The 23,692-nt window shown below is 40.5% G+C and overlaps 2 protein-coding genes across 2 annotated transcripts; both read right to left on the bottom strand.

Annotated features, from left to right (window-relative positions):
- Nucleotides 1-17,039: 17,039 nt before the first annotated feature.
- On the bottom strand, nucleotides 17,040-17,504 carry LOC140815531 (uncharacterized). Its single transcript, XM_073174615.1, has one exon. The coding sequence runs from the start codon at nucleotides 17,502-17,504 to the stop codon at nucleotides 17,040-17,042; it is 465 nt and encodes a 154-aa protein (XP_073030716.1).
- Nucleotides 17,505-17,797: 293 nt separating this feature from the next.
- On the bottom strand, nucleotides 17,798-21,078 carry LOC140815530 (uncharacterized). Its single transcript, XM_073174614.1, has 8 exons — nucleotides 20,562-21,078; nucleotides 20,369-20,464; nucleotides 20,239-20,322; nucleotides 20,043-20,106; nucleotides 19,496-19,598; nucleotides 19,007-19,123; nucleotides 18,075-18,833; nucleotides 17,798-17,863 (listed from the first exon to the last, which is right to left on the bottom strand). The coding sequence occupies exons 1-8, from the start codon at nucleotides 21,076-21,078 to the stop codon at nucleotides 17,798-17,800; spliced, it is 1,806 nt and encodes a 601-aa protein (XP_073030715.1).
- Nucleotides 21,079-23,692: the final 2,614 nt, after the last annotated feature.

Below are 23,692 nucleotides of genomic sequence, written 5' to 3'. Positions count from 1 at the left end.
ATGAACAAACCTTTGAGTTCATAATATTTCTCTCTATATTTTTCCTTTTTCTTCATTTAAATATAATTAGCATGTTAATTTCATATTCAAAGTTTTACACTTTGAATATGAAATAGCTAACTTCCTAAAGTTGAGATGAAAAGGTGAAACTCTTGGCATGATAATAAAGTTACTAAAAGGTAAGAATCTATGTTTTATATTATTTAATCATTATTTATTGTTTATGTTATATTTATTTCTTTAAGCATTTTTATACCCTACTTATAAGTGGGATTTTTGATTTATTGTTGCTATATGTTACACTAAATTCTTGGAACCATTTAAATGTTAGTTTGGTATTACCAAACATTTAAAGTGGATACCTTGATTTATTATATATGAATATATTATAATATTAAATTTTTGGAACCATTTAAATGTTTGTTTGGTTTTACCAACCATTTAAAGTGGGAACCTTGATTTTGTGTTTACAAATATATATATATATATATAGCACAATAAATACTTGACAACATTTATAAGTTTTGGTAAATATTATATACTTATAAGATAATAATATATAATATAATATAAATATGATTATTTATATATTGGAACCATTTTATTAAGTGAATTTCAATAATGTTCGTTAATGTTAACTTTATTAAAATACCAAGAGTGGATCCTTTAATCTCAACCACTGTTTTCCAAACCGGACCAGACCGGCCGGTTGGACCGGTTCAACCGCGAACCGGCCTCCAGACCGGTTCGGAGATAAGGAAAAAACCGGAAAACCGGTTTAACAGGAAAAACCGGTTAAAACCCGGTTAAACCGGAAAAAACCGGAAAACCGGAAACCGGTTAAAACCCGGAAAAACCGAAAAAGTTGTGTTTATTTGGATATTTGTTGTAATTTTCATCTTAAAAATTAAGTAAAAACTATAAAAACATAAATAATCAATATTTTACTATTTTAGTTATTATATAAAATAAATAAAATATTAATTTTATTGATCTGGTTCGACCGTTTGGTTGAACCATTTTTTAAAGCTTGACCGGTTCGATTAACGGTCCGGTTATAAAAACACTGATCTCAACTACTTAATTACAATTTGAACAATTAAATATTCAAACAACTAAAAAAAATAAAAATAAAAAGATATTGTAGTGGACTTGTAATTACCTTAGCTTTCTCGTTGATACGATATTCGAACTCACCGAATTATACTACTTGTCGACAACCTTCTCTTGGGAGTGCAACAATCAAAGTTGCAAAAAGTTTTTGGCGCCGTTGCTGGGGAAGGATATTTTAATTTCAAGTCTATTTAATTTTGTTTATAGTTTATTTTTCTTTATTTGAATTTTTATTGCTTTTGTGTGTTTTTATTCTTTTGCATTTGCATAAGTATTTGGTCACGTACACTTAGTGGTCGACTCATTCGAAATAACCCTTTATTTTTACAAAACATGGCGGAAGAACCCATCCAAGAAAATGAAGATGAAATTCAATCTCAACATGATCATGATAGACGAAGAACACTTAGAGATCACATGAATCCTACACGTACTAGTGCACCTTCATGTCTAGTTTTTCCCCCTGATGCATCTCATTTCAATTTTAAGCCTGGTATTATCCAACTTTTACCCTATTTTCATTGCTTAGATTCTGAAAATCCATACATGCATTTACGAGAGTTTGAAGAAGTGTGCAACACATATAATGATCTAAATTGTAGCATGAACACCATCCGACTTAAGCTTTTTCCTTTTTCTTTAAAAGATAAAGCTAAAACTTGGCTACAAAATCTTAGATCGGGATCCATTCGAACTTGGGATGAATTGCAACAACAATTTTTGAAAAAGTTTTTTCCATCTCATAGAACAAACTCTTTAAAAAGGCAAATCATCACTTTCACTCAAAAACAAGGAGAAACTTTTTATCAGTGTTGAGATAGATACAAAGAATTGCTTAATCTTTGTCCACATCATGGTTTTGAAATTTGGTTTCTCAATTTTATGAAGGCTTAACACCTAAAGATAGGCTAATGGTTAAATTTATGTGTAATGGAACATTTGAAGATAAAGATCCAAATGAGGCAATTGAATATCTCAATTCATTAGCTGAAAATGCTCAAAATTGGGACACTATAGGTACAATCGAACCATCAAACAAGATTCAATCTCCTACATCTGGTGGAGGTATGTACACTCTCAAAGATGAACATGATCTTCAAGCTAGATTTACCTCTTTGGCAAGATAAGTTGAGGCACTTGAATTGAAAAAGAATGGTCAATTAAAATCTATTCAAGAAATTACGTGTCACATCTGTGATACAAGTGATCATTTTACAAAAGATTGTCCTACTTTGCCCTCTTTTAAAGAATGTCTCCATGAACAAGCCAATGTTTTGAACAATTTCAAAAGGCGTAATTTTGAACCATTTTCTTAAAATTACAATCCAGGTTCGGAAATTGTTGCGCGTTTTCCTACCGCAAGTGTACGGTGTCAAGTTTTAGTACTGATTAGAGTACAGATATCGATCCCACGAGGAGTGTGTGTAAAATTGTATATCAATTCTTGTAATTAAAATAGCCAAGACTTTATTTAGAAAAATAAATTAAAAGATTGGTTTGCTTGAACGAATTAATTGAAAACAATGAATTAATTATATCACAGAATTGAGAAATAATACTGAGAGAAAATATCTAGAGAAGTGATTTCACAAAGTTTTCACGATAATTATTCACAATTGAATTTATATTCCTGAATTCTAATCATTATGGCCAAGAACACTTAGATTATATTAATCCCCCTTTCCCAAGTGACGAATAACTGTATCTATCAAATTCGAGTCAATTATTCCTAATTAGAATCTAAGTTTCATAGATAAATTCAAACAATGTTCTTACTAAGCCTTGCTAAAGTTATACGTCTTCCGAACGCTATAAACATTTAACGATGAGTCTCTAATGATCTATAATCCTAGTCCCTCTCCCGAGTTATAAGATTAATCAAACAACAAACAATTTATGGCCAGTAAATTGCAGTGCAGTAAACACAGAGAACACAATTAAACAAAAGCGGAATTCAATCAAATAAACAACGGTGTCAAATCATCGTATCAACAGAGTTACGTCATTCTCTAGAATGAAAATTTAGTTCATCACGAAATCTAAATAAAAGCGACGCATATTCAAAGTTTTAGACATTGACATATGAGAAAATAGAAATGCAAAAGACAGATAACAAATCTGAAGTGTCGTCTCTGTCCCCAGATTCGTCGCTCTTCGTCTTTGTAATCGATCTTCGCGTGTCTCGCCTTCGTCTCGCCTTCGCTCTGAGTCTTCTCTCTATTTTTTCGTCCAAAACGGCCTCCTCCCATCTGACCTAGCGGCGCGCATTATATAATGAATTCTGGAAAGCCGTGCGCGCGGGTGCGCGGAAGTTGGCGCGACGGCGCGCGCATCTCTGGTCTTGCACAAATATGGGTGTGCGCGCGGGAGCATGTGAAGTGGCGCGGCCGCGCACACACATCTGTCCGGTGATGTGCTCGTGGTCGTGCGCTTCTTGGTCCACTTGGCTTCGTGTTCGCTATTTTCTCCATTCCTGAAATGACAACATAAACAAACCAAAAAACGCATAATTCTGTTCGAAACAAGCATAATTCAAAATGGATTTAAATGTAAATTAAGTGCAAATCTTGCACTTATCAAACCCCCCAAACTTGAACTTTTGCTAGTCCCGAGCAAAATAAAATAAAAACAAGAAGTCAATTAATAAATAATGAAACTCTTAACAGTCATGGATTCGCAAGAAGTGATATTGGCCTCAGACTTTATCTATTTAATGTAATTCATGATTTCCAAAGAGTCACGTGTGTGTGTGTGATATGCCAATGTTCGTATACCCCATCGAATGCTCAAATAGAGTTGTAATGCCCATCCACCTTACAGAATCAAGAGATCCTCAGCATTAGTTCAACTCACACTTCATCAAAATATAAATTCGCATTCACAGATCATATAGGACTTTGTCGGTGATTATTTGGCTCGAAAGATGGTCAACACAAGTTTTCCAAAGATGAAATCACACAATGAGATGCTTGCAAGCAAGTGATTAAAGTCTATGCTCGATGACAATGTTTTTCAGGTATCCATAGGATTGACTTGAACAACTTTTCTCCACTAGTATATTGGACAAATGTGACAAGGTTAATAGGTATTGTAGGCTTGTAACGTTAGGCTACGGCTCACGGCTACAATAAATGGTATGGAATTCAAAATTTGAGAGAAATAATCAAATCTTCATCAATTTCACTCTTTTTTCATTTTCATTTTTTTTTTATTCACCATCCACTTATTGTTTTCTTTTCATTCATATCCTTCATCTCCCATATATTTTATTTGATTGAACTTTTTCTCTTTCTTTTTGTCTATTTTCAACTCCCTCTTCGCTCACTTCAATTTTTCTTTTTCTTTTCAAGGAGCTTTTTGAATCACTACAACACCAATGAATTTATTTCTCTCAAAATCAGGTAGGAAAATAAGTGTATAAGCTTCATTAGGTAGGTGTTGTGGGATGTAAAATAGATACAAGTGGGGGCTAATTGTATGTCATTGACACACATCACTTGATTTTTAGTAAGCTCAAAATGGGACACTAGGTGTAATGCCTGAGATTTTATATCATGTTAATCTGAATTTATTGAGTATGAATTAATATGATTATAGCCGGGCCATTACGAGATCAAATTGGACAAAATACATGGAAAATTTAATTTTAGGCCGAAAGGTTGGCGCCCGGGCGGAAGTCTTTGACAGCCCGAGCGCCATTGAGTGAGGGAAGAAACCCGAGCACCTCGCGCCCGGGCGGTACATTATATCCGCCCGAGCGCGAGCGAACAGAATGCCAGGGCCGAGAGTTTCGCGCCAGGGGGAACTTTTTGTCCGCCCGAGCGCGAGACGTGTTTCGCTAAGGAGAGGGCCACGTCGCTTAATGCATGCAAGGTATATATATATATATATATATATATATGTATATCATTGCTTCAGAAACGGAAAAAGAAGAAAGAAACAAGAAACCGAAGCCAACCTTTTGGTTTTTTGATTTTAGAATAGATTCGCGAGGAATCCGTCCGTCTGATTTTGAATCTGACTACAATACGGTAATCCTATCAACGCAGGTTACAACTGGACGTATGTTTTACTACGTTTTGACATGCTTTGAAATTATGATATTGTCAGAATTGAATGGAATTCATATATGATGTTCTTGACATGTTAGACATCATAGAATCGAAGTCAGATTGAAAAACGGACTGATTATGGAATTGATATGAATTTTTAGGGTATATTAAGTTATACCAGACAGATTTGAATTGTGATTGGATTACAGATTGTAATGGATATGAGTTATGATTTGTAATTGATGTCTGTTGATTTGGTGTTGACGGGGATACTGAGATTGTACCGTTATGCCGTTGATTTTGAATTAAATCAAGATTGATCAGATTGTTATTGATTTGAAAGGTATATTGACATGAGATTATTGATATTGTCATTGCCAGACAGACTGTGAATTCAAGACTTCGACTGAGCCAGGAACCGACGAAAGAAAGGTATAAGTCAATGTGGTATTGGGAGATCGACTTGAGTCGGATTAGACTTGAGTTTCCCTAAATCACATACTTTACTTCATTGCATTGATATTTGCTTTGATTTGACTGATGTACTTGTTCTCTTGAATATAGATAGCAGGTATTAGACGAGTAATCTTGTGACAGAAGTGCCTGATAGTGGTGGAATCGCCACGGGCACATTGCACGATGTCTCAAGATGGGATATTAGCGATAGAGCTACAGTCCATGACGGTTAGGTCAGGACACCGGATGTTGGTTATATCGAGTAATAGGATTGGAATTATTCTATTACGGAATTCGATATAGGAACACCATATTTGGTTATATCGAGTAATAGGAATAGAGTTCCTTATATTACGGAATTCGATATAGGAACACCACATTTGGAAACCGGGATCCCTAGACTAGGATTGAGTCTAGTCTGAGACGTGGAGTCACGTATATGTTTGATAGTTTTATGATTGATTATGTTTCAGATTTTGATATATATATCTGTTATCTGATTACATGCTTTATATGTGTTTATATGATGGCATGTTTCGTTGATTTATACTGGGATTTATTCTCACCGGAGTTATCCGGCTGTTGTCTTGTCTGTATGTGTACATGACAACAGGTGGGACAGGATCAGGGTCCAGGAGATGAGGAGAGATCGTGATAGAGTGGAGACTCCGGACTTGGATGTATATAGGGTTTTGACACTTGATATTTAGATGTTGAACCTTAGTTTATTTTGGATGCATGCAGTACAGGACTTGTATTGTATTTTATACTGATATGTATATTAGTTTGATTTCACTACGTTCCGCATTTTAAAAAAAATTTTAGACCCTGTTTTATAATTGATTAATTAGTCCCAATGATGATTAAGAACTTGATTAGCGTCCGGGTCCCGCCAACAGGTGGTATCAGAGCCATAGATCCTTGAGACTGAGATAGGAGCTAGTGAGCGGGGTAGAATGTGTTTTATTTCCTGCTTTTGATTGCTAGCATGATTTACTGCTTTATAATGCATATTTATCTGTTTATCTGACTTGATTTGATAACATGTATTAGTAAGAATGAATCAGAGCCGATTCTGGATCAGCAGTAAGATGATCGGAGGAGGACTGAGATAGAACTTTGGGTTGGGGTTGCTAATCCTTTTGATTTCAGATATGCCTCCGAGATGAATACCAGAACAGGGGAGTACATCGAATCCTCCCATGGATGTGACTCCTACACCGATGGAGAAACTGTTGAAAAGATTTCAGTCTTTTCATCCACCGACTTTGAAAGGTACGGAGAATTCCGTGGAATGTGAAAGTTGGTTGGACGATATTGAAGCGATGTTCGAATCTTTGGAATATACTGAGGAAAAGAGGGTAAAACTGATCGGACACCAGTTGCATGACGTTGCTAAACACTGGTTGATTACGACGAAACGGGCATTGGAACAACGAGGTACGGACATTACCTGGAGTGTGTTTAAGTCTGTATTTTATCTACGGTTCTTTCCAGTATCTTATAGGAAGGACAAGGGAGCCGAGTTCGCAAATTTGAGACAGGGCCAGTTAAACATTGAGGACTATGTGGCTAAGTTCTCTACACTGTTGAGATTTGCTCCCCACGTAGCTGAACACGATGAGGCCATTGCGGACCAGTTCATAAATGGCCTAAATCCTGAAATCTTCACCCTGGTGAATACCGGGAGGCCAAACAATTTCACCGATGCCTTGAATAGAGCCAAGGGAGCTGAAGCCGGTCTGATGAGACAGAGAGAGGCTTCGTTTGTGCTTCCAGTATCGGGACAGCAACAACCACCTCCTCGATTTGAAGGTGGCAGCAGCAGTAGCAGGAAGAGGGATTTCTTGAGGGCTAGAGGGAAGCAATTCAAGAAATCAGAAACTAGCTCGTCCAGCTCAAGCGGCTCGAGACAGATTAGTCAGGGCCAGAGTTATGCAGGACCGTACTGTGGTACTTGTGGAGGGAGGCATTCCACGGATCAGTGCCAAGGAGTGGTTGGCAGCTGTCGTATTTGTGGACAGCAAGGACACTTTGCTCGAGTGTGTCCCCAGAGGAGTGCCCAGGGATCACAGGCAGTTGAGTCATCGGGATCAGTAGCTCAGGCAGGTAGACGACCATCTGCCGTGCATACTTTTCAGCTAGCACCGTCTACTCCGTCACAGCAGAGGCCAGGAGGGGGCCAGACCGCGAGCCAGCCTCCTAGACAGCAGGCCCGATTGTTTGCTTTGACTGAGGAGCAGGCACAAGATGCACCTGATGATGTTGTGACAGGTAACTGTTTTATTTCTGGTTATCCTGCATATGTATCGATTGATACTGGTGCATCGCATACTTTTATTTCTGAGAGGTTTGCATTGAGTCGTGCATTACCAATTGAGTCATTGTCTGCGGTAGTGTCTGTTTCTTCCCCGTTAGGAACAGGTTTGATATCAGTGAAATCCGTGAAACCTTGTATACTGCAGTACGATGGACATACGATTGAGCTAGACTGTATTGTGCTTGGTTTATCTGATTTTGATTGCATTATCGGTATCGATATGTTGGCCAAGTACCGAGCTACAGTCGATTGCTTCCACAAGATTGTTCGATTCAGACCTGAAATGGCTGAGGAGTGTAAATTTTATGGCAAGGGTTCTCGTGCCAGAATTCCTTTGATATCTGCAATGAATATGACTCGATTATTGCAGAAGGGAACGGATGGATTCCTGGTATATTCAGTTGACTTACTGAAATCGAGCCCATCATTCGCGGATTTGCCAGTGGTGTGTGAGTTTGCTGATGTCTTTCCGGGTGAGATTCCTGGATTACCTCCGATTCGAGAGATAGACTTCAGCATTGAGTTAATGCCAGGAACAGTTCCGATTTCTAGGGCTCCATACAGGATGGCACCGATCGAATTGAAAGAACTGAAAGAACAGTTGGAGGATTTACTGGCCAAGGGGTATATCAGACCAAGTGTATCTCCTTGGGGTGCTCCAGTACTGTTCGTGAGGAAAAAAGACGGGTCGATGAGACTTTGTATCGACTACCAGCAACTGAACAAGGCAACGGTAAAGAATAAATATCCCTTGCCTCATATTGATGATTTGTTTGATCAGTTGCAGGGTTCATCTGTATATTCCAAGATCGATCTAAGATCTGGATACCATCAACTGAGAGTCAGGGACTCTGATATCTCTAAGACAGCATTCAGAACTAGGTATGGACACTATGAATTTATTGTCATGCCATTTGGTTTGACGAATGCACCGGCGGTATTTATGGGATTGATGAACCGCGTCTTTCAGAAATATTTGGATTATTTTGTTATCATATTCATTGATGATATATTGATTTATTCAAAGAATATGATTGAGCATGCTAATCATCTGAGGACTGTGTTAAGAATTTTGAGGGCGGAGAAATTATATGCTAAATTGTCGAAATGCGAGTTTTGGCTGAAACAGGTTGTGTTTTTGGGTCACATTATATCGGGAGACGGTATATCAGTGGATCCCAGTAAGGTTGAAGCCGTGATTTCTTGGCCGAGACCTACATCTGTGCCGGAAATTCGTAGTTTTATGGGTTTGGCAGGATATTATCATCAATTCATTAAAGATTTTTCGAGTATTGACAAACCGATTACGCAGTTGACTCAGAAAAATGCTCCGTTTGTTTGGTCAGAAAACTGTGAAACCAGTTTTCTGGAATTGAAGAAGAGATTGACCAGTGCGCCTGTGTTGACGATTCCTTCAAGTACTGGTGACTTTGTCGTTTATTGCGATGCCTCTCACCGAGGATTGGGTTGTGTTTTGATGCAGCGGGGGCATGTGATTGCTTATGCCTCGAGACAGCTGAAACCCCATGAAACTCGTTACCCAATTCATGATCTTGAATTGGCAGCCATAGTCTTTGCATTGAAGATATGGCAGCATTATCTGTACGGCGAGAAATTTGAAATATATTCTGATCATAAAAGCTTGAAATATCTGTTTTCACAATCAGAGCTGAATATGAGACAGCGGAGATGGTTGGATTTACTGAAAGACTTTGATTGTGAAATCAAATATTATCCGGGGAAGTCCAATGCAGCAGCAGATGCGCTGAGTCGAAAGGTATGTGCACTATCCTTATCGACGATAGGTGTTTCGAATTTAATAGAAGACTGCTGTTTGTCTGGATTAGCTTTTGAAACAGATTGTCAGCCTCTGAGATTATGTGCGATTCGAGCTGAACAAGAATTGATAGTGAAAATAAAAGAGGCACAGAAGATTGATCAGAACATACAGAATTCAATTGCAATGGTCAGAGCTGGTCATCAATCGGAATATCAGGTTCGGAATAATGTTTTGTATGTGAATAATCGTACTGTTGTGCCCAATGTTTCCGATTTGAGACAGAGAATACTGTCAGAAGCGCGCAACAGTCGTTTTAGCATTCATCCTGGTGGCAGGAAAATGTACAATGCTTTAAAGGCACAGTATTGGTGGAAACAAATGAAATCTGATGTGACTGAATTTGTAGCCAAGTGCCTGAATTGCCAACAGGTGAAAGCTGAAAGAAAGAAGCCAGGAGGATTGTTACAGAGTTTGTCCATTCCTGAATGGAAATGGGATCACATTTCCATGGATTTTGTGACACAGTTACCACGTTCCTCCCGAGGTTGTGATGCGATTTGGGTCGTGATTGACAGATTGACCAAATCCGCATGTTTTATTCCATACAAAATGACCTACTGATATGATCATATGGCCGATATCTATGTCCGGGAAGTGGTGAGAATGCATGGAGTGCCGAAGTCGATTGTTTCAGACCGAGATCCTCGGTTTACTTCACACTTCTGGCAGAGCTACAGCAAGCTCTCGGTACGAAGTTGCATCTGAGTACCGCATATCATCCACATACTGACGGACAGTCAGAGCGGACGATTCAGACGTTGGAAGATATGCTGAGAGCTGTAGCGCTTGATTTTAGCACAAATTGGCAAGATGCATTGCCACTTTGAGAGTTTTCGTACAACAATAGCTATCAAACGAGTATTGAGATGGCCCCATTTGAAGCGTTGTACGGAAGGAAATGCAGATCCCCTCTTTACTGGGATGATATCTCTAAAATTCCTGAAACTGGACCTGATATGATCAGAGATATGACTGAAAAAGTAAAGTTGATTCAGAAGAAAATGAAGGCAGCTCAGACAAGCCAAATATGCCAACCTCAGACGACGACCGTTGGTATTTGAGACTGGAGACCGAGTATTTCTGGAGATTTCTCTTTTCAGAGGTGTTGTCAGATTTGGCAAGAAAGAGAAATTGTCTCCAAGATACGTTGGTCCATATGAGATTCTTGAAAAGATAGGAGATTGTGCCTATTGACTCGCCTTGCCGCCTTCATTATCAGGAATACATGATGTCTTTCATGTATCTATGCTGCGGAAATATCTCCCTGACGACTCTCACGTGATTCAACCAGACGAGACTGAGCTGGATGAGACATTGAGTTATGTCGAGAAGCCGATCCGGATTATCGATCGTAAAGAAAAACAGCTCAGAACGAAGATGATTCCGTTGATGAAAGTTCAATGGACTCGTCATGGCATGGAAGAAACGACTTGGGAGACTGGATCAGATATGAGACAAGAATTCCCAGCATTATTTCAGTAATGTAAATACTTGTTCAGTTTGAATTACATTCTCTCTTAATGATATGAGTTGATTATCTGTGATTTCGAGGACGAAATCATATCTTAGGGGGGGGAGAAATGTAATGCCCGAGATTTTATATCATGTTAATCTGAATTTATTGAGTATGAATTAATATGATTATAGTCGGGCCATTACGAGATCAAATTGGACAAAATACATGGAAAATTTAATTTTAGGCCGAAAGGTTGGCGCCCGGGCGGAAGTCTTTGACAGCCCGAGCGCCATTGAGTGAGGGAAGAAACCCGAGCACCTCGCGCCCGGGCGGTACATTATATCCGCCCGAGCGCGAGCGAACAGAATGCCAGGACCGAGAGTTTCGCGCCGGGGGGAACTTTTTGTCCGCCCGAGCGCGAGACGTGTTTCGCTAAGGAGAGGGCCACGTCGCTTAATGCATGCAAGGTATATATATATATATATATATATATATGTATATCATTGCTTCAGAAACGGAAAAAGAAGAAAGAAACAAGAAACCGAAGCCAACCTTTTGGTTTTTTGATTTTAGAATAGATTCGCGAGGAATCCGTCCGTCTGATTTTGAATCTGACTACAATACGGTAATCCTATCAACGCAGGTTACAACTGGACGTATGTTTTACTACGTTTTGACATGCTTTGAAATTATGATATTGTCAGAATTGAATGGAATTCATATATGATGTTCTTGACATGTTAGACATCATAGAATCGAAGTCAGATTGAAAAACGGACTGATTATGGAATTGATATGAATTTTTAGGGTATATTAAGTTATACCAGACAGATTTGAATTGTGATTGGATTACAGATTGTAATGGATATGAGTTATGATTTGTAATTGATGTCTGTTGATTTGGTGTTGACGGGGATACTGAGATTGTACCGTTATGCCGTTGATTTTGAATTAAATCAAGATTGATCAGATTGTTATTGATTTGAAAGGTATATTGACATGAGATTATTGATATTGTCATTGCCAGACAGACTGTGAATTCAAGACTTCGACTGAGCCAGGAACCGACGAAAGAAAGGTATAAGTCAATGTGGTATTGGGAGATCGACTTGAGTCGGATTAGACTTGAGTTTCCCTAAATCACATACTTTACTTCATTGCATTGATATTTGCTTTGATTTGACTGATGTACTTGTTCTCTTGAATATAGATAGCAGGTATTAGACGAGTAATCTTGTGACAGAAGTGCCTGATAGTGGTGGAATCGCCACGGGCACATTGCACGATGTCTCAAGATGGGATATTAGCGATAGAGCTACAGTCCATGACGGTTAGGTCAGGACACCGGATGTTGGTTATATCGAGTAATAGTATTGGAATTCTTCTATTACGGAATTCGATATAGGAACACCATATTTGGTTATATCGAGTAATAGGAATAGAGTTCCTTCTATTACGGAATTCGATATAGGAACACCACATTTGGAAACCGGGATCCCTAGACTAGGATTGAGTCTAGTCTGAGAGGTGGAGTCACGTATATGTTTGATATTTTTATGATTGATTATGTTTCAGATTTTGATACATATATCTATTACCTGATTACATGCTTTATATGTGTTTATATGATGGCATGTTTCGTTGATTTATACTGGGATTTATTCTCACCGGAGTTATCTGGCTGTTGTCTTGTCTGTATGTATACATGACAACAGGTGGGACAGGATCAGGTCCAGGAGATGAGGAGAGATCGTGATAGAGTGGAGACTCCGGACTTGGATGTATATAGGGTTTTGACACTTGATATTTAGATGTTGAACCTTAGTTTATTTTGGATGCATGCAGTACAGGACTTGTATTGTATTTTATACTGATATGTATATTAGTTTGATTTCATTACGTTCCGCATTTTAAAAAAAATTTTAGACCCTGTTTTATAATTGATTAATTAGTTCCAATGATGATTAAGAACTTGATTAGCATCCGGGTCCCCACACTAGGGATATTTCATGTTCATTTGGTAGGCTCGAAGGCTCAACGGTTTCAAAGATCGCCTAAATCATTCCTATGTCACATATTATCTGTATTTCGCCTCAAAAAGTGCTCAAACAAGTTCTAGATTTCCGTCAATCCATTAATCATCTCATACAAACCAGTCACATGCAATTTTTTATCAAAATGATATATGAACTACGTGCACGAAGAAAAAATAAGCATCTCAATTAACTTTTAAGCTCAAAGGGCTACAATTGGCAGTAGACAAAGAACTCAGGCCCAAGGATGTTGTGAAAGACTGCCTAGATCATTTCTAAGTCTGCAAAAGTGTCAATCAATGTCATGCAAGATTTACCAAGAATCGGATCTCCCTCATCTATTTAGCATCATAGGCATGCAACTTGTCTCTGAGCAATGACAGTATCAACAACACGACCGTGCAAAATAATTGTGATTCCGAGGTTATCATGAACACATATATATTTCAGGATCGCACTTCAGTTTTCATCATTGGTCACACATTTTGCTTATCCATGACGCTACCTATCAAGTTCTAGCATGCAATAAATAAAAAAATATATATATTCAAATTAACTAATACTACGCAATAAAAAAAAACTAACTAGCAAAGCAATTAAACTAACTAACAAAGCACTTGCACCCCCCCAAACTTAAAGTATGCATTGTCCTCAATGTATAGAAATGAAAAACATGACAACACATACCTCACTCCCACGTGTCAGAACTCGGGGCTCGAATCATCATTCCCAGTATCCTCGGCATCTTCATCCTCTTCCATGTGCTGCGGTGGTGAAATATCTGGTGGTGGGTACTGTGGTGGCCATACTGGATGTGGCGGATAAGGAACATCGTCGGGTCCAGTCGGTGGGAAACGCCGGGCGAGCACTGATGTGAAGTCCATCATAAAAGACATGAAGGTACTAGTAGTGTGTCGGTGTTCAGCTTGCTCTTGGCGTTCGACCCGCATATCCTGTTCCAGTCGGAACATGCGATCTCCCAAACTTGATCGAGGGATCGAAGGTGGTGGTGGTGGCTGGCGTGCTCTGGCCCTCCTATTATAAGCTGCCCTGGCCTCTTGTCGTTCTATCTCTTCGCTAAAGCACGAACGCTCTACCTCAAATACTGTGATTGGGCCCTTGGCTTTCAAGACCTGTTCATCGGCACCCCATTGCACACCGGCATGAAGACATAAGGCGGTGATAGTATGTGCACAAGGGAGGCTGACGGTCATGAGTCCCGTGCCAGCACGCATGATATAGCTGTAAATGAGCTTCCCAAGATCGACGGTTCGCCCAGTCATGATGGCGTAAATGAACGCCACTTTGTCTTTTGTAATTTCAGTCTGATGGGAGGAGGGCATGATCCGTGAGAGAATAAAAGATGCCCAGCGGCGTGGGTCACGACGTAGATCAGATTTCTTCAGCGTAATCGGGGAGGCCTGATTAAATCGCCACTCTGCACCCTCGATGCATAAGGTCCTTATAATCCGATCGTAGTCCACATCCCCTGTAAGGCTCGAGATTATTAGTTTTCATTGACGTACGACTCGGAGGATATGAGAATGCATGTCATAAGATGAAAGTACAAAATATTTCATGTGGGAGAGACCGCACCCGCGCTTAGAACAAGAGTGCACCCGCGGTCATAAATTATGGAATTTTGAATGTGCTGCCGAAGTCATACCGCACCCGCGGTGCTAGGAGACACCGCACCCGCGGTGCATGGACAGAAAGTTGGCAAATTTTATTAGTAGCATCACCGCACCCGCGGTGCAGCAAGACCGCACCCGCGGTGCGAAGACCGCACCCGCGGTCTTGCAGGGACCGCACCCGCGGTCGTGGAATTTGTAAAAATGAAATGGTGCCGAAGCATGAGCGCACCCGCGCTAAGAATGACACCGCACCCGCGGTCTTGCGTGTAATGTGAAAAATAATGACACTTGTCCTTAACCATGCAATATGAGGTGTTGTCGATCTCTTCTTTCTTCATTTCCAGCAGCTGAAGACGAGGGAGAGAGTGGAGAAAAGCTTCATTTCTCATGCTTTAAGGTTATGATTTTGTAAGATTTATTTATCCAAATTTAAATCCGATTTTGGTCTTGAGTTCCTCTCATCATTAGCTTCACGATGATGTATGTTTCATTCAATTCCTGCATGATTTGAGATATAGGGGTTGGAGAAACTTTAATACGCTCATCGAGATGTGTTTTTAAGATGATTATGAGTGTATATTTGAAACCGGGACGAAGAATTGATATCAAACTCAATTGTTATGATTTTCAGCATATTTTGATTGAGCATGTTCAGATTTTAGAACTTGGAATGTGCTATGATGATGATTATGAGTTGAGATTGATGAATATCTGATATATGTTAAGAGTTGATCATGATATGTTAGAGCCCGGGTCCCCACATCCCCAGTGATCAACTCTGTGTACCCGTCATTATCAAACTCCGGCAGATTGTAGATTGCATTAATGGTTGCCGAATCAAAATAGACGAGTTTCCCTCGCACCAAGACTCCGTATTCCTCATGTTTGATTCTCAAATTCGCATAAAGTTCACGGACTACGGGTATAACGGCGTCTGGCGGAGATTGTGCTATATCTACCCATACACGTCGCACAACTTCCTCAATTATATTACAATCAAGATGTGTCATATCTAGCCCTCTTTCAGGAATGATACATCGAGACATGGTGCTCTCATATACCCGAAAGTCTTCCTCGTTCCAAAATTTGTTAGCATCGTAGGAACGAGAAGAGGAAGCCCCATCTTTTGATCTTTTTCTCGGCGGCATAATTTCCAATTCTTGTCAAACCAATAATCAACAATATACACACAAAATCCACCTACAAAGCCGAAAATTATCCTCAAAAAATAACACGTGAAAGAAAGGTACCCTTGAAGACAATAACTTGAGAAGACAACCGGCGGCGAAGGGCGGCGGCGGCGGCGGTGTGCCTGAGAGGCTGCGGTGGCGGCTGCTCTTGGTTGTGGGAGATATTGGTTGAGTTGAGGGAGGATTATTGTGGTGTTGAGGTGAGATTTGGTGTGATTTGTGTAGGGGGAAGAGGATGGATTAGTGGAGAGATGGATTTTATGGAGGAGAGGGGTTTTGGAGAAGAAAATGATGGGGAGGCGGCGGCTTGAAGGAGAGAAGAAAAATTATGATTGAAAATCGTGAGTTAGGATTATAAAGAATTGGGCATGTTCGCAGCGCGCGGTCGCGCGAGAAGTCGCGCTGCCGCGCGCAAGATTCTGTCTTCCGCGTATGCTTGAGTGCGCGCTGTGGCGCGGGTTATGGCGCTGCCGTGCGATGGCTTCTATCTTCCGAGTGTTGGGGTGCGCGCTGTAGCGCGAGATGTTGCGCGGTCGCGCGTTGCTCTCGGGTTCTGCCCACTGTTCCTGAGCGCGCTGCTGCGCGAGATGTTGCGCTTCCGCGCGCGCGCCACTGTATTTTGCCAATATATGAGTGCGCGCCATCGCGCGTAATATGGCGCTGCCGCGCTCGCGCCACTGGTTTCCTTCGGTAATGATATACGCGCGGTCGCGCGAGAGTTGGCGCTGGGGCGCGCATGCCTCTGTATTCTACCCCTCTTTTTTTTTTTTTATAACCTGCAAAAATAAAACGATTCAAGTTAATACTTAAATATAGAAAATTAAAACTATTAACTATGAAATTGAAATGACATAATGAAGCAGAGCGAATGCAAAAATAAATAAATGCGGGTTGCCTCCCACACAGCGCTTGGTTTAACGTCATCAGCCCGACTACCAGTCCTGCTCAATTGGGTTCACCCAGACTAAGATTGTCAATATTCCTCACTTCAGTTCCATAGTATGCTTTAACCCTCTGTCCATTGACCTTGAAAGTTCGTCCATCACTGCACTTCAACTCGATAGCCCCATGAGGATAAACTGTTTCTACTACGTATGGCCCTGACCAACGTGATTTCAGCTTACCAGGAAACAATTTCAGACGAGAATTGAATAGTAGTACTTGTTGCCCCGGTTTGAGCTCCCTTCGAACTATGATTTTGTCAAGCCACTTCTTAGTCTGTTCTTTGTAGATCTTGGCATTCTCATATGCGTCATTTCGGAATTCGTCCATCTCGCTCAATTGTAGTTTTCTAACCTCGCCAGACGCTTTCAAATCAAAGTTCAACTTCTTCACAGCCCAAAATGCCCTATGCTCCAACTCCAATGGTAGATGGCATGCTTTTCCAAATACCAGCCGATAGGGAGACATCCCAATAGGCGTCTTGAATGCAGTCCGATAAGCCCATAGCGCATCATCCAACTTCATAGCCCAATCCCTCCGACTTGTGTTGACAGTCTTTTCCAGTATCTGCTTAATTTCCCGGTTGGATACTTCAGCTTGTCCATTCGACTGCGGATGATATGCTAGTGCCACCTTGTGCTTCACATTATATTTGGCCAATAGTGAGTTGAAAATTCTATTGCAAAAATGCGTACCTTCGTCACTTATGATGGCTCTCGGTGTTCCAAACCTGGTGAAAATGTTTTTCTGTACGAATTTCGCTACAACATGAGAGTCATTAGTACTGATGGCGATTGCTTCCATCCATTTCGACACATAATCAACAGCTAAAAGAATATAAGAATAACCAGAGGAAGGGGGAAAAGGTCCCATGAAATCTATGCCCCAAACGTCAAAAAGTTCCACTTCCAAAATATTTGTCAGTGGTAATTCGTGACGCCTAGAGATGTTTCCTAACCTTTGGCATCTATCACATGATTTTACTAAGGTATAGCTATCTTTAAACAAACTAGGCCAATAAAAACCGGATTGCAATACCTTAGCCGTTGTTCGTGACGCTCCAAAGTGTCCACCATATGGTGAAGAATGACACTTCTCCAAAATTTGTTGTGCTTCAAAACCTTCCACACACCTCCTAATCACTTGGTCAGCACACCTCTTATACACAAACGGATCGTCCCAATAGAAGAACTTTATATCATGGACGAATTTCTTCTTCTGATGGTAGCTCATGTCTGGGGGAAGGGTTCCACAAGACAAAAAATTAGCAATATCAGCAAACCAAGGATGTACAGAGTTTACCTCAAAAAGCTGCTCATCAGGAAATGTCTCTTGTATGGCTCCCTCTTCTTCCTTCTCTTCTAGCTCAAGTCTTGACAAGTGGTCAGCCACTTGATTTTCGCATCCCTTTCTATCCTTTACTTCAAAATCAAACTCTTGGAGCAACAAGATCCACCTTATCAAGCGTGGCTTTGCGTCCTTCTTGGCAAATAAGTATCGGATAGCTGCATGATCAGTGAAAACGATTACCTTTGTACCTACCAAGTAGGGTCTGAACTTGTCAAAGGCGAATACTACTGCAAGCATCTCCTTTTCGGTAGTTGTGTAGTTTTGCTGTGCCGCATCCATGGTACGACTTGCGTAGTAGATTGATCTAAAGAATTTATCACGTCTCTGGCCCAACACTACACCTACTGCATAGTCACTTGCATCGCACATCAGCTCAAAGAGCTGCTCCCAGTCCGACACTATCATAATTGGTGCAGTCACCAATGCCATTTTTATCTTCTCGAATGCCTGCAAACAATTATCATCAAATATAAAAGTCGACTCCTTTTCAAGTAAATTGCACAGGGTTTAGTGATCTTAGAAAAATCTTTAATGAATCTACGATAAAACCCCGCGTGTCCGAGGAAGCTCCTTATTCCCTTGATGTTCTTTGGTGGAGGAAGTTTTTCAATGACAACCACCTTGGCTCTGTCCACTTCTAATCCCCGAGACGACACTTTATGTCCAAGGACTATGCCCTCTTGGACCATAAAGTGGCATTTCTCCCAGTTAAGAACTAAGTTCTTTTCTTGGCATCTCTGCAAAACAAGGGATAAGTTATGTAAACAATGATCAAATGACGAGCCAAATACCGAGAAGTCGTCCATGAAGACTTCCATTATCTCCTCCACCATGTCTGCAAATATGGGCATCATACACCTCTGAAAAGTGACAGGTGCATTACATAGCCCAAAAGGCATCCTCCTAAAGGCAAACGTGCCATATAGGCATGTGAATGTTGTTTTCTCCTGATCTTCCGGAGCTATAGCAATTTGGTTATAACCTGAATAACCATCTAAGAAACAGTAGTGACAATAACCTGCAAGTCTATCAAGCATCTGATCAATAAAAGGCAATGGAAAATGATCTTTTCGTGTGGCATTGTTCAACTTTCTATAATCAATACATACTCGCCAACCAGTTACAGTAAGAGTAGATATTAATTCATCATTTTCATTTTTTACCACTGTCATTCCACCTTTTTTTGGTACTACTTGTACAGGAGATACCCAGCTACTATCAGAAATAGCATAAATTACACCAGCATTTAATAATTTCAGTACCTCATTCTTCACAACCTCTTTCATTGCTGGGTTCAACCTCCTCTGGTGATCCACATAAGGAGTATACGACTCCTCCATCAAAATTTTATGCATGAATATAGTGGGGCTAATTCCCCTAATATCAGATATCGACCATCCTAAAGCAGTTTTGTATTCTCTCAGCACTCTCAATAATTTATCTTTTTCATCACACGAAAGGGAGGAAGAGATAATTACCGGATACGTCGACTTCTCACCTAAAAAAGCATAACACAGGTGGCTTGGCAACTCTTTTAACTCAGGGGAAGGTGGTATTACCTCTAGTTTCTCATTTACATCCAACTCCTCGTGCGGTGCATCTTTTCTCTTTTCTTTTTGTAGTGCTTCAAGAGCCACCAATTGCACTTTCACTTACCAATTATCTTCATCAAGAGTTCCTGCCGCACCTATCAGACAGCTCTCCAAGGGATCCCTCAGTCCTGCACAATCAAGAGACATACATGAGTCTATAACATTAATGCTTTTACAAGTTCTTACCTCATTCGATCCCTTCATGGCGTGATAGATGTTAAAAATAACTTCTTCTCCACCAACTCTCAAGGTGAGTTCACCCTTATGAACATCAATCAATGCCCTTCCAGTCGCCAAGAATGGTCTCCCAAAGATCAATGGAGCATCATGATCTTCTTCCATATCTAAAATCACAAAGTCAGCAGGAAAAATAAACTTATCCACTTTTACCAGTACATCCTCGACGATCCCACGCGGATACGTGAGACTTCTGTCTGAAGCTGTAGGGTGATAGTAGTTGGTTTAACTTCTCCAAGCTCCAATTTCCTGAAAATAGAAAATGGCATCAAATTAATACTTGCTCCTAAATCACATAAAGCTTTACTACAATGAGAACCACCAATAAAAAAAGGAATAGTAAAACTCCCTGGATCTTTCAACTTTTGTGGTAATTTCTTTTGTAGGATGGCACTGCACTCCTCAGTAAGCTTCACTGTCTCAAACTCTTGCAGCTTCCTCTTTTTAGACATCACATCCTTGATAAACTTTGCATAATTCGGCATTTGTTCCAAAGCGTCAGCAAATGGTATGTTGATGTGTATCTTCTTGAAAATTTCCAAGAACTTTGCAAACTGATCATCTAAATTCTTCTTCTTGAATCTCTGAGGATAGGGTAGAGTCGGCTTATACACTGGAGGTGGTTCAACTTTGATTTCAGCCGTGGATCCCTCCACTTCACTTTCTTCAACTGTCTTCTCACTGTCCACTCTCTCTTTGGGACTCTGTACCTCTAAGTCCTTCCCACTCCTCAAAGTGACTGCCTTGCACTGCTCTTTCGGGTTCACCTCTGTGTTACTGGGAAATTGCCCCTTATTCTGATCTTTTAGAGCGTTGGCCAACTGTCCGATTTGCGTTTCCAAAGATTTCATTGTGGCACCCATGTTTCCCATGTGAGTCTCCATATTGTCAAGACGAGATTCAGTTCTCGCCATCCTTTTTCCAGACTCAGCAACGAATGTACCTACCAAATCTTCAAATGAAGGCTTTCCCTCCCCCTTTTATGTATTGAACCCCGGTGGAGGATTCAACACATTTTTATTGTTTGCATAAAAGTTTTCGTGATTTCTTAATCTAGGATGATAAGTGTTAGGGGGAGGGTTACCTCGATATCCTCCAAATCCTCCAAAGTTTATGTTGTTGACGTACTGAGCTTCTTCAGGAATAGATTGTTCTTCAGCAACGGCTGATGGACTCTCAGTTTCTGATGTGCTCACTTTGTTCATCGCTGCTATTTGAGAGGTCAATGCAGATACTTGCGCAGTGAGTGACGTAATAGGATCCACCGCATAAACTCCAGCTGTCCTTTTTACTCCTGCCCTTTCCGACGGCCACTGGTAGCTATTTATCGTCATCTGTTCGAGCAAGTCATAAGCTTGCTCAGGAGATTTGGAAAAGATCGTGCCACCAGCTGCAGCATCCACTGTTCCTATTGTTTGCCCATTTAGACCGTTGTAGAATAACTCAATCTGCACCCAGTCTTCGAATCCATGATTTGGGCACTTTCTCAACAGCTCCTTGTATCTTTCCCAGGCCTCATACAGTTGTTCAAAATCAGTCTGCCTGAACGTGCTAATCTCAATCTTCAACTGTGCAGACTTTGCAGGGGGAAAGTATTTTGCCAGAAATTTTGTCGCCAGCTCTTGCCATGTCGTGATACTTCCCAATGGAAGCGATTGAAGCCATCCTCGAGCTTGATCCCTAAGAGAAAACGGAAACAAACGCAGTCTAATAATATCATCAGGAACATTATTAATCTTTACCGTATCCGTGATCTCCAAAAAGGTCCTCAGGTGAACATGAGGATAAGATGTGGCTGTTCCAGCAAACTGGTTTTGATGAACCATATTGATTAGAGCGGGCTTCAATTCGAAATTATTGACGTTGATTGTCCCTCTTGCAATCCCAGAGTAATGATTGCTGATCACTGGTCGGAAGTGATCTCTTATAGGAATCGCCTCTGGTTGGTCGCGTCTGTCATTTTCTCTGTTCTCAGCCATTGCTTGGATCTCTTCTCTTCTTGCTTTTCTTAATCTTCTCGCAGTTCTTTCGATCTCCGGATCAAAAATAAGCAAGTCTGAGTTTTGCGATCTTAGCATACACTGTCAAACAGGAAGAAAAATGAAACGCTTAATCAATATAATATAAAATAAAAATAAAAGCTCTAAATTAAAATCTAGACTAATTGGTGACAATACTGATATAAATTCAAATTTGACACTCCCCAGCAACGGCGCCAAAAACTTGTTGCACGTTTTCCTACTGCAAGTGTACGGTGTCAAGTTTTAGTACTGATTAGAGTACAAATATCGATCCCACGAGGAGTGTGTGTAAAATTGTATATCAATTCTTGTAATTAAAATAGCCAAGACTTTATTTAGAAAAATCAATTAAAAGATTGGTTTGCTTGAACGAATTAACTGAAAACAATGAATTAATTAAATCACCGAATTGAGAAATAATACTGAGAGAAAATATCTAGAGAAGTGATTTCACAAAGTTTTCACGATAATTATTCACAATTGAATTTATATTCCTGAATTCCAATCATTTAATGGCCAAGAACACTTAGATTATTTTAATCCCCCTTTCCCAAGTGACGAATAACTGTATCTATCAACTTCGATTCAATTATTCCTAATTAGAATCTAAGTTTCATAGATAAATTCAAACAATGTTCTCACTAAGCCTCGCTAAAGTTATACGCCTTCCGAACGCTATAAACATTTAACGATGAGTCTCTAATGATCTATAAACCTAGTCCCTCTCCCGAGTTATAAGATTAATCAAACAACAAACAATTTATGGCCAGTAAATTGCAGTGCAGTAAACACAGATAACACAATTAAACAAAAGCGGAATTCAATCAAATAAACAACGGTGTCAAATCATCGTATCAATAGAGTTACGTCATTCTCTAGAATGGAAATTTAGTTCATCACGAAATCTAAATAAAAGCGACGCATATTCAAAGTTTTAGACATTGACATATGAGAAAATAGAAATGCAAAAGACAGATAACAAATCCGAAGTTTCGTCTCTGTCCCCAGATTCGTCGCTCTTCGTCTTTGTAATCGATCTTCGCGTGTCTTGCCTTCGTCTCGCCTTCGCTCTGAGTCTTCTCTCTATTTTTTCGTCCAAAACGGCCTCCTCCCATCTGACCTAGCGGCGCGCATTATATAATGAATTCTGGAAAGCAGTACGCGCGGGTGCGCGTGATATCGCGCTGTGGCGTGCGATCTACTGTGTTTGGCCGTGCATGTGTGCGCGCGGCAGCGCATAGTCTCGCGCTGGCGCGCGCTAGCGCGAGATGTCGCGCGATGTTGCGCAATGTCCTGCTCGGAAGGCTGTCATTGCGGGCGCGGTTGCGCAGAAGTTGGCGCGATGGCGCGCGCATCTCTGGTCTTGCACAAATATGGGTGTGCACGCGGGAGCGCATGAAGTGGCGCGGCCGCGCGCACACATCTGTCGGGTGATGTGCTCGTGGTCGTGCGCTTC

This window comes from Primulina eburnea, chromosome 15 (assembly GCF_022965805.1).
Source record: "Primulina eburnea isolate SZY01 chromosome 15, ASM2296580v1, whole genome shotgun sequence".
Classification (NCBI taxonomy): Eukaryota; Viridiplantae; Streptophyta; class Magnoliopsida; order Lamiales; family Gesneriaceae; genus Primulina; species Primulina eburnea.
Note: the sequence above shows the minus strand (reverse complement) of the source record. Positions and strands in the feature narration are given on the sequence as shown.

What these genes read in the sequence shown, in the direction of transcription:
- LOC140815531 (XM_073174615.1), bottom strand. Translation starts at nt 17,504, where the DNA reads ATGTCTCCCTATCGGCTGGTATTTGGAAAAGCATGCCATCTACCATTG.
- LOC140815530 (XM_073174614.1), bottom strand. Translation starts at nt 21,078, where the DNA reads ATGGGTGCCACAATGAAATCTTTGGAAACGCAAATCGGACAGTTGGCC. An exon ending in AAAGTTGAAAGATCCAGGGA is followed by an intron (nt 20,465 to 20,561) that starts GTTTTACTATTC and finishes TTCTATTTTCAG; the next exon opens with GAAATTGGAGCTTGGAGAAG. An exon ending in ATTGATTGATGTTCATAAGG is followed by an intron (nt 20,107 to 20,238) that starts GTGAACTCACCT and finishes TTGATTGTGCAG; the next exon opens with GACTGAGGGATCCCTTGGAG.